At 52.7% G+C, this 13,565-nt stretch overlaps 1 protein-coding gene across 1 annotated transcript in view; it reads left to right on the plus strand.

Annotated features, from left to right (window-relative positions):
* NMT1 (N-myristoyltransferase 1) overlaps window positions 1-9,869 on the plus strand; it is a 30,197-nt gene extending 20,328 nt beyond the window's left edge. Inside the window, exons 4-12 of the mRNA XM_058561233.1 lie at window positions 488-606; window positions 1,181-1,272; window positions 2,121-2,237; window positions 2,977-3,147; window positions 4,231-4,339; window positions 6,624-6,794; window positions 7,436-7,603; window positions 8,610-8,747; window positions 9,503-9,869. Of these exons, the coding sequence (XP_058417216.1) occupies window positions 488-606; window positions 1,181-1,272; window positions 2,121-2,237; window positions 2,977-3,147; window positions 4,231-4,339; window positions 6,624-6,794; window positions 7,436-7,603; window positions 8,610-8,747; window positions 9,503-9,523 (1,106 nt within the window). The 3' untranslated portion in view covers window positions 9,524-9,869. The remainder of the gene's footprint in view (window positions 1-487; window positions 607-1,180; window positions 1,273-2,120; window positions 2,238-2,976; window positions 3,148-4,230; window positions 4,340-6,623; window positions 6,795-7,435; window positions 7,604-8,609; window positions 8,748-9,502) is intronic.
* The last annotated feature ends 3,696 nt before the right edge of the window (window positions 9,870-13,565 follow it).

The following is a 13,565-nucleotide window of genomic DNA, read 5'->3' on the forward strand; positions in this document are numbered from 1 at the left end:
AGTTAAGGCTGGCGGGGCCAAGATTGAGCCTGGCGCCTAGATGCCATCATCTGGTTGAGGAATAGGCCCAGTACATTGTTGTTGCTGTTGACACAAAAGCAGCCCTGTTGTAGCTTCTTAAAAATCCATCCAGGTCGATGGGCCTGGGCCAGGGCCATGACAGCACTCTACGGCAACCAGGAGGCAGGAAGCCAAATTAGTCAAGATAAATGTTTGTCATTCAGTAACCAAAGGGAGATTTAAAAGGATTTCCAAAAAAACAACCACCTTGGATCCCAGTGATTGTTCTAAAGTTTTGCTGTGAATTGGCCCTCATTTAGGGGCCAAGGGTAGCTGGAGAGATGGTCAGTAATTGCCAAGCACAGAGTGTTCATCAGATGGAGGGCTCCTAGGGACAGCAGGGGTTGCTGTGGTTGATTTTTGAGCTGAATCCCTTCCCTCCCCCAGGAGTCACAGGGTGAGGCTCATGGCTGTGCTCTTCTTCCAGGAGAAGTGGTGAACACTCATGGTCCCGTGGAGCCTGACAAAGACAACATCCGCCAGGAGCCCTACACCCTGCCCCAGGGCTTCACCTGGGACGCCTTGGACCTGGGGGACCGGGGTGTGGTGAGTAGACCTGGGCAGGCCACAGGTGCGGACTGGCACCTCTTTCATAGTGAGCCCTGTAGTCACACCAAGACAGCTTCTACTTAAGCCTTCCTCAAGGACTCTTGAGATCTGAGCCAAGCAGGTCAGGGCAGACCCCCATCTGTTGCCTCTGGGGCCTGCCCAAGACTTCACATAAATAGAACTCAGCTTTTCTGGCAGGTTGAAAATTAACCTCTGCAGTGCCCCAAAGTGGATACTCTTTTTTCATGCTTTCATCGTTCTTGTTCATCCCTTCATTCATTCCCTTGTCTTAAAGATGGAGTGGTTGGTTAGTTGGATGACATTCTTGGTCTGCCACTTTATGTAGTTAAGTCCACCCCTCCACCCCTTGGTAGCTCAGTTTCCTGTTATAACTAGGGTGCTTACTCCAAAAGAGCCCCTGCCATGCATGGGTGCAAAGGGTTTGTGAGAGTAAATAGAATTTTTGGTGTTTTGCCTTGTCTTTCTGAAAAGCTTGGAGCCCCAGGGTACCAGAGTTGGTCCCCGGGTATATTGCAGAATACCTCCAAGGCACCTCCTTCTTTCTCTACAGCTGAAAGAACTGTACACCCTCCTGAATGAGAATTATGTGGAAGATGATGACAACATGTTCCGATTTGATTATTCCCCAGAATTTCTTTTGTGGTGAGTTGTAAGGGGTTTTCTTATGGTTCTGGGGCAAGGCATAGAGTGGAACAACCATAGGGTGCCAGATTTTTCATCCCTGCTAAGAGCTAACCTTTGATGAAAAATTAGTGTGCAATTTTTGAGTTCCTACGTCTGAAAGAGGCTTGCTTCCAGGGGAGCTTAGAATCAAAACCTTATTTAAAGTAGAATGACTAGATGAGGGAGACCTTTGTGGAATTGGTACCCAGAAGAAAAAAGCATCTGTTGTATGGTGACTTTATAAAGAAGGGAAGGAGGGATGACGCCTACTAAGATTGAAAGGAAAAGGAGGATCGTTTTCTATCCGGTTCCTGAGCATGCTCAGGTGTATGAAAATGGCCTTGCCTGGCTGAGGCATCCACCCTCCTGGGTCACGTTTAATATCCAGGAAGGTAGAGACATGAGGCTGAAATGGAGGGGGAAAGGACGAATGGGTAGAAAGCTGAAAGAGGGAAGTGATGGTACCCAAAGGGCAGATGGAGACCAGAGCTCCAGGGGCTCCACAATCGGCTCCCAACCACGGGACCCACTGGACTCGGAGCCAAGGAGGCCAGTCCTCTGGTTGTCAGAGTGAGTGAGCACAACGAAATTGGATCGGGCATGAACTCCTCAGTATGAGCTTTGGATTGGGTGAGTAAGTAGGCCAAGTGGGCTGAGCAGCAAGAAAGGGCTATGGCTCCATCCCATTTGTGTCCAGGAGGGCTTGGCTCTGAAGAGAATTTAGCTGTTAACTCCCAGTGAGGTGGTAGCATGGGCTTAGAGCCAGGCCCAGCTGTGGAGCCCGCTGGCAAGCAGCGCCGCAGCCACAGCCCCTGTCTCTCCTCTAGGGCTCTCCGGCCACCTGGCTGGCTCCCCCAGTGGCACTGCGGGGTTCGAGTGGTCTCAAGTCGGAAACTGGTTGGGTTCATTAGTGCCATTCCAGCAAACATCCACATCTATGACACGTAAGCACCAGCACCACCCCTCACCCGCCACATCCCCACCATCCTGCTCGGTCTGGGAGGGAGGGGAAGAAGAAAGGTACACACACCTTCCACAAAAGAAAGAGGGAAGGTTCCATGAAGGGAGGTATCTGAGGTCCTGGGAATAGAAATTCATAACAGGAACCACCTGTTTTGCTCTGAGTTGTTGCTGCTTCTCTTGTCTGTGGCCTGAGCTGGAAGGGGTCCAACCCTGGGGGCCAGTGTGCTTCCTGAACAGGAGCTCAGTGTTGGCACTGGCACTGGAGCCAGTGTGACTCACATCCAAATGGTCACAGAGCCTTCAAGCTCTGCTCTTCATTTTCCCTGGAAACGTCAGATCCATCTACCACAGCCTTCTGGGCTGATAGGCCATGGATACTTGTGGGAGTCAGAACCCTTGAAATCCTAGAAGAACCCTTGACTTACTCTGTGAGGTCCCTGCCTGCTACTGGGGCTTCATCAGGGAGATGCTGGTGGTGCCTTCAGTGAAGGAGTTTGCTTGAGTCCCACTTAGCTCTGGAAGTAGCGCCTGTGTTGAGAGAGTGGGCTCCTGGCCTGGTGCAGCAGAGCAGTGGGAGGGAATCCAAGGACTGACTCCTGAACGCAGGCGGTGGCAGAATGTGTCCTGTGCTGAAGGCCCTGGTCCCCCAGGGGTGGCGCCATTGAAGGGATCACCTTCCCTGTTAAAAGCCTTGTCACTGGATTTTTTTCCCCTCTCTAGAGAGAAGAAGATGGTGGAGATCAACTTCCTATGTGTCCACAAGAAGCTGCGCTCTAAGAGGGTGGCTCCAGTCCTGATCCGAGAGATAACCCGGCGGGTTCACCTGGAGGGCATTTTCCAAGCTGTGTACACTGCCGGGGTGGTATTACCAAAGCCTGTTGGTACTTGCAGGTAAAAATCTCTTGCGAGATCCTAGAAATACTGGCGTGCCTGCTCTAGTTGAGTTGTGTCACTGTGAGTCACAGCTCTGCCCCTCAGCTCAGTGCATGCCCGAGAGCATCTTGCTTCTCTAGTGTCTGATAAGATGGGTGCTGGATGCCTGCAGGAGCCAGGTAGGGAGCATGGAGGTGGGGAGGGGGAGGTTGTAGGAACGGCAGACTGGAAAGGGCGTGCCCTGTCCAAAGGGGTTAGCCATTCTCAGCTCCTGCTGATTCCTGCCATTTGGAAATAGGGGGTGGGGGGTGTCAGTCTGCTGGGGTTTTGTTTTAGTTTTTAAAGATGAGCCCAAATCTGGATTTTTATAGTAAATATCCGAAAGTTTTAAATGGTTGGCTCAATTTTGTTTTGAATATTGTCTGGGTCAAAGAGAGCATGTCTGATCCCTCTGTGACCCAAGGACAACTTCTGCCTCCGAAAGTTGTTTGAAACAATTGAACAGTCTCTGCCTCAAGAACTTCAGAAGTCAAAGCACCAGGCAAATGCATAGAGGAGGGAGGACAAGGATGAACAGTCAGAGAACTATAAGTCTTCTATTCACTTGATTCCAGGAGTGAGGATTGCTCTTCCCAGACAACTACTGTAACAGAGGAGTGGCTTTTGAAATTGAGACAGAAAGGGCCGGCCCCATGGCTTAGCGGTTAAGTGTGTGCGCTCCGCTGCTGGCGGCCCAGGTTCGGATCCCGGGCGCGCACCGACGCACTGCTTCTCCGGCCATGCTGAGGCCGCATCCCACATACAGCAACTAGAAGGATGTGCAGCTGACAGACAACTATCTACTGGGGCTTTGGTGGAAAAATAAATAAATAAATAAAATTATAAAAAAAAAAAAAAGAAATTGAGACAGAAAATATAGGAAGAGCTGTGGCAGCTCTGCATTCACTAGCGGGAGGTTGGGGAGCCGGGAGACGCCACTGGCTCAAGTGGGGCCACGTGTCTCTCACGCCACCTGCTGGCCATCTGGAGATCTCCATCCCATCATCCTCTTAATGGAACTTGCCAGAATCCTCTGAGGACAGGACATTTGTGTCCCCACAGGTATTGGCATCGGTCCCTAAACCCACGGAAGCTGATTGAAGTGAAGTTCTCCCACCTGAGCAGAAATATGACCATGCAGCGTACCATGAAGCTCTACCGACTGCCAGAGGCCAGTGGTGCTCTCGGGCGATGGGCAGGGGCAAGAGAGAGGCTGAGGAGAGCCTGGTCCTCAGAGGAAAGGAGCAAGGCTTTGGGTGGGGGGAGGGGGAGGCAGAAAAGTGACCCAACCTGATGTTTCCGGATTCCGAGACTTTCCGTTTCTGTTCTTTCTGTTATCTACAGCAAGAGTTTTGTTTTAATTTGACTTTCTCAGTTCTCCTGTGCCTGCACCTGAGCTAGCGTCTCCATCATTTCTTGATAAGCTTGGATTACCTGTTTTGTGTAATTTTAGCCTGAGTGACGCATAAATAGATGAACCCACTCATTGCACTATGGCACACCCCGGAGCCCAGTGTCACTAAGCCGTAGAGTGTCTCCTGCTCCCTCTGCCCAGTCAGGTGATGGAGGGGTAACCTGAGCTGGTGACGGAAGCCCAGATTTCTAACTCCAGTTCCCTCCATCCAGGTTTTGCCATTGACGGACTGGGCAACCTGGAGTGAGCTGGTTTTCTATTCTGGGTCCCAGTTTGCTTAGTTTCCCAACAAAACAAATGCTCCTTGCTCTCCAGTTGTGCCTGGTTCAGGGTCCTCATGGATCTTAAAATCGCTTCTCTTCACTCAGGACTCTTGTGGTCAGTGTCAGCACAGTTATCGGGTGCCTGCTGATCAGAGGGCTGCCCATCTGGACTCGTCTGCCATGAAACTGGATTAATCGCCCTGGAATTGGGCTAATCCACCACTGGATTGGGGTCATTAGTGTCCCGTTTTGAAAGACCGCTGCAGCGTAGTTAGACACTGCCCAAAGAACCAGATTTGGGGGGCCGTGATGGGTGTCTTCTCCTTTCCGTTATTATGACAGATTTGCCCCGAGTTATAGGCAGGCAGAGAGTGTTCTTAAGTGGTGTAGCAACCAGAAGAATGTCTCTGGATCTCCCCACCCACGGCTGAGAACCCCAGCCTGGCTGCTTTCTCAGTCTAGGATTTGAGGTGTTGTTGTGGGAGCTGCCACGTAGAAATGAGGGCAGTAAGCGTTCCCTAGAGGCGTCAGCATTAGCAAGGAACTTTGGCAGCTAGAGGTCCTGGAACTGTTGTTTTAAAAGCAGTTCCTACTCTGTATCAGGCAACGACTGTGATATATACACTGTAAGTCCACCCTCTCTTCAGATTTGCTGACCCCACCTTTGTGTATTGAGCCTTTGGGGATGTCCTGTCAGCCCCAGTATTTACTCTAGAGCATCACATGGCTTCGTTCTGCTGAAGCATTTTTTAAGAAAAAGCAGCTGTGGAGTGGGATTCTGGTTTGAAATTAAAACCCAGGAGTTCGGTGCTCCTGAATTTAACTTTCAGCAGTGTCCTGCTGGGGGCATTACTGATGGCAGTGGTGTCCGAGTGGACAGACGAAGTGGGCATCCAGTGCAGACTCTGTTGGGTCCTGGGGTTCCCCAATGCCAATGGCTGGGAACCTGTCTGTGAAGTGCTCTACATATATGGGAAAGAGACCAGTGTAGGAAGAGATCAGCTGCAGTTCAGTGGGAGAAGGTTGTGAGGGCTTGGAGGAAAGGGGCCAAGAAAGGCTTTGCTGAGGCCCAGGAGTAGCACTGGGCTGGGCCTTCCCCAGAACATTCATGGAGTAGTCAGGATTTTTCCCTCCATTACGGCACCATTAACATTTTGGGCTGGGTAATTCTTTGTTTTAGGGGGTTGTCCTGTGCGTTATAGGATGTTTAGCAGCATCCCTGGCTTGTACCCACTAGATGCCAGTAGCATGCCTCCTCCTAGCTGTGACAACCAGAAATGTCTCCCAAGTTTTGTTAGATGTCCTTGGGGTGGGGGGCAAAATTGCCCCCGTTGAGAGCCACTGGGCTAGAGGGACAGAAGGCACAGTCAGAAGAGCCAACTGGTCCAGAGCGTAGAAGGTCTTGTGTTCTGTGGCAGAGAGTTTGGAACAAGGGAGGAGCATGATGGGTTGTGTTTTCCTAGGAAGGCAGCTTGGGCCATGTGGATAAGAGATTGAAGCAACAGCCCTAGCCAAGGACGACAGAGAGCCTTAACTAGGAGGGAAAGGGCCAAAGACACTGAAGAGGCAGGACTTGTGCCTGAGTGGATATGGACAGTGGGTGAGAGGGAGTTGCCAAGGGTGACGAAGGATTCTCTCTTCAGGGCCTGGGTGGATAGATCCAGGGTTGAGGTAGGAAAGGAGACAACGTGAAGTTTTTGGTGCCTGTAGGACCTGAGAGGGAGCCAAGATGCTCATGGTCAGCACATCTGATGCTGTCTCGTCTGTCTGCCCTCCAGACTCCCAAGACAGCTGGGCTGCGACCAATGGAAAAAAAGGACATTCCAGTAGTGCACCAGCTTCTCACTAGGTACCTGAAGCAGTTCCACCTCACGCCAGTCATGAGCCAGGAGGAAGTGGAGCACTGGTTCTACCCCCAGGAGAATATCATCGACACTTTTGTGGTAGAGGTGAGTGGAGAGGGCTGCTCTGGGCCTCTGACCCATGCGCAGAGAGGCATCCTCCTTAAGTCGCTAGGTTTCCCAGGCTTGGTGACTGAAGAACCAATTGACAGGAGTGTTGGCACCCTGGACTTCTTGACGTCCATGCTTGGTCCTCCCTAGAGAGAAGAAGTTGTAGCTTGTGCTTGCTAAAATGATACCCTCTGGACTTGGCATGAGCCCTTCTTGCCCCTTCCTCTCCCCTCCCCACCCCCAGTCCCTGTTGGTAACACAGAGTAAAGAGCACTGAGCCCCTCCTCGTCAGGTGAGACTTTCATTCCCTGCTTCTCCCTGCTTGAGGTAGTGCTGGCCCGGCATTGAGGACACAGTCTGGGGGAATGTGAGCCGCAAGAAGGCCCTGGCAGGCAGAAAACGAGAGCTCAGCAGGTTCAGCCCACAGTCTGGCTTGGATTTTCCTCCTGGCTCTGTCCTCAAGTGCCCGTGGCCAATGTATTTTCTCCTCCCTGCATATCCTGTTTCGGTTTCCATCCATTCATCCAGAGGGGCAGAGCTGCCTAAGGGTGATGTGGGAGCAATAGGAAACTTTGTTCCCAGACTGCAGGATCCCCGTGCACACGTGACATTGCCTCTTTTTATTGTTTTCCCTTCAGAATGCAAATGGTGAGGTGACAGATTTCCTGAGCTTTTATACGCTTCCCTCCACCATCATGAACCATCCAACTCACAAGAGTCTAAAGGCTGCTTATTCTTTCTACAACGTTCACACCCAGACCCCTCTTCTAGATCTTATGAGCGACGCCCTTGTTCTCGCCAAAATGGTGAGGAGCAGCCCGGAGGGTCTGGAGATCTGTGGGGAAGAGGCGGTGGAGCAGTGGTGAGCACAGCTCATGGGAGTAGCTGCCCCCAGGTTGGGGGCTTTGAGCCCTCCTCGCCCTCCTGCTGCGCTTTGGAAGGGGCCTAGCAGCTCAAAACTAGGCAGGAGCAAGGGGGCATCCACATGAAGGGAAGGCATTGAACTCCTGATTTATTTCAGTGAGTTTTGTTCTCTCGGGAGGCGCTGCCGAGGAGGCTGAATAGCCAGGCCTGCTCGGGGAGTAGAGGGGTTCTCCTTACAACTTCTCCAGCATGGGAATGGGGAGATTGGTCTCTGTCGTGGTGAGTCGTTAGAGTGGCTAACTGTACAGCACAAGGGGAGGGGCCCGGGCTTCTTTTACACCCGGAGAGGTCATCGTCACTCAGTTCTTCATCATGGGTTCTGCCGGTACTGGGCCCAGCCCACCGTGGGCCGGCCAAATGATGGATAGTCCAGTCCCTGCCCTGTGAGAGCTTCTCACCGAGTTGGTGAGATTTAGGAACTGTCTTTGTCACAGTCTCAAAGCAGCTTATGAGGTGCCATAAAGTCACAGGGTGCACACCAAAGGCCTAGGAGTTGGGGTGTCTGGGGAGTAAGGGAGCAGTGCAGACGCCAAGTAGCTGATAGAAGCCAGCTCCTCAGGGGAAGGGGTTCAGGGCTTGGTCTCCAAAGAGGACTGTGGAAATTACTGGAGTGTTTCAGAGAGGCTTAATAAAGAACAGTTGTTAATTGCAGTGACCTGGACACTGAGGAGAGGCCAGGTAGGGTGGTCCTCAGAGTGTCGTGAGAACCGCCACTGGAGAGCAGGGCGCTGGCTGGAGTTTCAGTTAACATGGAGACAGCCAGAACTTCTCAAGGAAGATTGCTCTCATGGCTGCTTTGCGATGGTTTTGATGTAATAGAAAAGGGCAGAAGGTGAGGCAGCATTTACCTCGCTTGACCTGTTCTTGTTTCTCCCTGCCGCCATGCAGAAAGGGTTTGACGTGTTCAATGCACTGGATCTCATGGAGAACAAAACCTTCCTGGAGAAGCTCAAGTTTGGCATAGGGGACGGCAACCTGCAGTATTATCTTTATAATTGGAAGTGCCCCAGCATGGGGGCAGAGAAGGTACGTATGTGCCATGCGCAGCATCCACCAGGGCCCCCACACAGCCACCCGGATTAGGGAGTTGGTGTCTCCAGCAGAAATAGGGCCATAGGTCTGGGATCCAGCGTCAGTCTGGGCCCTTGTTAAGTGGTGTTTGGGCCCTTGTAAGGTCCCCTCCCTCTGGTGGCCAGACTAGCAGGGTCATTGTTCCCCTTTCAGCAATCCGGTGTGAGGGTGGCCGGGGGGACAGGCCTCAGAGCTGCACAGAAGCAGGAAAGTTGTCTCCGGCTTCTCTTCCCACCAGGTGAGCCACCTCAGCTGGCTAGGGGCAGGGCATTCAGGACAGTCTCAGGAAACTGTGCCAGTCAAGTGGCCCATGGTTAGCCAGGAAGGTTAGAGTCTGAGGATCCGAGGAGTTTTTCCTCTGCTGGGCTGCTGCCCTCATTCCAGCATGATCCTTCCTCAGCCCTTCCTCTACCAGCTCCCGAGGGCAGCCCAGGGCTATGGATGTTGCCAGCGTTAACTGACAGATGAGCTGGAGGGAGGCCTTGTGACCAGTGTTCCTCAGGATGCTGGCAGTTGCTTTCCTTGAAGGATCTGATAGACGTTTAAGCCTCTTGTGGAGGTTGAGCGAGAGCCCCAGCTCGCCGTGACTGCTCACACAGCCCAGTGGCACTGTGGGATTCAGTCATTTGGAACTCTGGGACCGGGTGGGGAAGTGAGAATCTTTAGACAGCTGTCAGCTCAACTCTCCCTCTCCCCGTTGGCTCTCCTAGGTTGGGCTGGTGTTACAGTAACCAGTTGCCGGTGAGATTCTGGACAAAGCCACTGAGAATTCAAACCAGGAAATGGAACCCCACCACTTGTTGGTCCAATTTTCACAAACGTGAGAGTCCCTGGCAAAGGGAACAGAACTGAACAGGCTTTACCAAACCGCCAATGAACTTGACAATTGTGTTGCAATGGCGTAGGCTGCGTGATGTCACCTCTGGCCGTGTCTCTGGTCTCCCTGTTTTCCAATTTATCACATTTGTATGCAGCCGTGATCAAGGGAATGTAACTGCTGAAAGCTAGCTCGTGATTGGCATATTATGGAGTTAACGGGTGAATAATAAAAGTATATATATATTATATATATATAAATATTTTAAATATCTTTCACGTTCCAAATATACAAGGATGTTCGGTCTCTAATGAAAAACTGAATCCAGATCATTCCTCAAAATTAGAATCCAAGGACAGTGCCAGATAAACACATATTGGTACAGTGAATTGTTTCCTTCTGAAAGCAGGCACTGACTTTCCTTGGTAGAGCAGGAGGAGGAGGATGTGGGAAATCTTAGCCAGTTCCCCTTCTGAGTTGACTGGAATGATTGGCTTTGAGAAGGCAGGGGAAGGTGAAGGGACTGTGCCAAGCCCTGGGGAGGGCTCAGATCTCACAGAATGGCAGGTGGAGTCCTGGACGGGGCTGACCCCCCTCAGAGGCTTCCCTGCAGAGGCAGCAGCAGGGACAATCTGTGGAAGCAGATTTTCTTAATCGAGTCCCTTCTTCCATCCTCTCGGCCTGCTCCCTGTAGGAAGTCATCCTGCCAACTGATATAAAAGGGCTCTTTAGCCCGCTGTTGCCAAACTTACAGGGATGAGTCCCCTGTGAGATTGTGTTTTTCCACTGCCGGGGGTGACTGGCAGTTTGAAGGAGACCTTGGACCTCCTTGTAGCATCTGGGACCTTGTGGAGACCATATCAGGTGCAGGCCCTGCTTAGCTCATCTTAGAGCAAAGAGCCGGCACCCTGATGCTCCCAGGGTTGCTGGGCAGGGATGGCGTGGGGCCGATACCCAGACCCCTTCAGCCACCTGGCCTGTGCCTTCCAACCCATTAGCCACATCTCGTTATGCTCCTTTCCAAGGCTCACAGCCCACCAGGGGTGGAAGGAGTAGTGGTTAGACACCGATCTGGACTTGGCAACAGAAATGACTTCATGTTGCCGTTGTCTGAGTCTCATTTTCTCTGATGATGTTTTGTGGATTTTTGTGGTGGTGGTGACGGTTCTTGATGCTGCCAGTTTCCCCAGGAGTAATGGAGCCTCTGGTCATGTGGTTGTCTGTGTAGGCATTCCTCGGTTGTGCTCAGCCAAGTGGCTTAGGGAGGATTGGGCTGTGGAGTTGTCAGTAACCCACATCCAGGTTTGTGTGTAACTTTTGCTCTAGGAGAAAGTAAATGGGTCGATAGTGTGACATCTGGTGTGGGGGCTTCTTTCGCCTCTCAGGCACTCGCAGGGGGAAGGAAGCCTTAGCCAGGAGGCCAGGCTCAGCCTAGTCCCACTAACTGAAGCCATGCTCTGTAGGCCAACAGAGCTGTGTTTCAGGCTGTGGGATTTGGTGAAGTTTGCCAGAGGTTAATTCTGCAGAGTCCCCAAAACTAGAGGAGGAAATTGTGTGCTTGGGATAGGAGCTGTGCCACCTGCGGGAATGCTGCCTGCTCTGCAGCCTGCTGCAGGAGCCAGCAACTCCACTGTATTGGATTTTCATCAGAGGCCTCTAGGGGCCTCCCTTCTCCCTGTTGTCCCTGTGCTGCCAACCCCAGGCACCAGCAATCTTGGCTGACCTTTGACTCCTTGACTCCAAGATACCCAGACCAAAGAAGCTGCTGTTCTTAGCAAGATGCGCACTGCATTCCGCAGACAGGAGGAATTGGAGAGGCAGAGGCTTGCCTTTACAGCCTCACAGACGTCAGACCCCCGACACCCCAAGTCCCAGAGCAGCTCAGCCTGTTTAGGGTGCACAACGGCCCCTGGAGCAAGCTTTGCCTTGGTTGACCCAGGTCATGGAATGGAAACCGTGAGGCCCGTGGCTGCTCTGGAAGAAACAGATCTCCTAGGTCTCCCTCCAAAACCATGTGGCCTGCTCCTTGGACTCTGCTGTTGTCTAATGGTGGGGACCCTGCTCGGCCCTCAGCACCGCTGCCCCCATCTGCAGGAGTCAGCTCAGTGGCTGCTGTTAGTCTCTTTTTTTGTCCAAACAGTCCCTGGGTTCTCCCGTCAACCCCTTCCAGGACTTGAGGCCAGAAAGTTCAGAGAGAGCCATTGCTTGGGGTTCAGGGCCTCCCCACAAGGAGCCCTGCAGGATGGTGGAGCCATGGCTGGCTTGAACCACACAAGGGAAGGACCCCGGGGCCTCCAAGTGCATCACCGGGGACCTGCCTCAGGCAGCTGCTGTTGGACGGCCTCCCAGGCGTGGCCCTCACTCTGTGCCACCAGTACTACTTGCTGGCGTTGGGCTTTTGGATTCCGTGTTTCCAGATGTTGACCTCCTGCCTTTGGATTGACTCTGCATTTGACCCCTGACCCTGTGGCACATTCCCACAACTTCTGGTCTCTCTGTAGGGAGAGAGCTGGGTAGAAAGGAGGCCTCAGCTCTGGAGTGAGGTCTGCACAGGGCTCGTTTCTCTCACACGTGCCTCCTTCCCAAGACGCTGACGTCTGGTTTGAAGGCTGGCCCACACCAAGCAACTTTAGCGCCTAGGCTTATGGAAAATTTCAGGCCTTGCCTGCAACTCCCTTCTAACTGCCATCACCCCCTTACTTGCTGGCTCATTGAAGCCAAGGGGTGGGTGTCTTTGTGGTCTTGAATTCTTTGTCCAAAGATGACCAGCATTTAACCAACCGAAGGGATGGCTCAAAGGCCTGGATAGCTTCAGGGAGCTGCAGTCTGGGAGAGTGTGAGGGACTGACAGGCCAAGGTAGGGGGCGGGGGCGTATCTCTGGCCCGTGCCTACCCACCCAGGGGGCAGCCTTTCTGTGGCCTGGCCCACCTGCCCCAGAACCAGAGGAGACCCAAGGCTTTGGTTTTGCCCTACTGCAAAGCAAAGGCAGGCCTGCAAACAGACTGTCCTTAGGGAAGCTGTGTGGGACAATTTCATTCAATTCGATTAAAAAATATTGACTGACTGTAGGCAGGGGCTAGATCTGGGAACAGGAAAGGGGGAAGCTTCACCTTTTTGTCTTGGCTTTTTTCTGGACTGCGGGAGGGCATCCATTTTCAGGGTGGGGGAAGAAATACCAAATGCATTGTTGTTCCGTTCCATACATCTCACTTGTTTCTAATAAAGGAAGCAGCTAAACAAAACCCTCTGCCCTCCTGGTTTTCTCTGGTCAGCAGGTGGCAGTGAGACAGATGCAGTCCTGGCCTGGGCTAGAGCGCCCTCTCCCTGAAGGTGAAAGGGCCCTGCAGGAAAGGCTCTTGGAACCACATTGCTGGGCAACTTGTGAATCCTTCCTCTGGCAAGGCTGCCCTTTCAGGACAAACTTGGCTCTTTTTCCCTAATCTCTCCCACCCGCCAGCAAGGAGCTGGTACTGATGCGGCTTCACTCCGTGTGAGAGGAGCAGCCAGTGAGGCTGGCCCGGTGGCTTGGTGGTTCAGTTCTCCTGCTCCGCTTGGCAGCTGGGGTTTCACGGATTCAGATCCCGGACATGGACCTACACACCACTCATTGGTGGCCATGCTGTGGTGGTGTCCCACGTGCAAAGTAGAGGAAGATTGGCAACAGATGTTAGCTCAGGGCCAACCTTCCTCACCAAAAAAAAAAAAAAAGGAGCAGCCGGGCTCTGGGCCAGCACTGGGGCTTCCACAGCTGGGAACAGAGCAGCCCCCTCGGGCAGCAGTGGCTCCTCTGATGGGGCAGGCACTGCCCCTTCCCACTGGTCCAGATGCCACATCTCCCCTTCTGGGCCAGGGGCTGGGTGGTTCCATTGAGCCAGCAGGGGTGCCTTTTAACACTGTAGTCGCCAGGCCGCACTGCACACCTACTGAAACCGCCCTTGAGGAGAGGCCTGAGTAA

This window comes from Diceros bicornis, chromosome 18 (assembly GCF_020826845.1).
Source record: "Diceros bicornis minor isolate mBicDic1 chromosome 18, mDicBic1.mat.cur, whole genome shotgun sequence".
Classification (NCBI taxonomy): domain Eukaryota; kingdom Metazoa; phylum Chordata; class Mammalia; order Perissodactyla; family Rhinocerotidae; genus Diceros; species Diceros bicornis.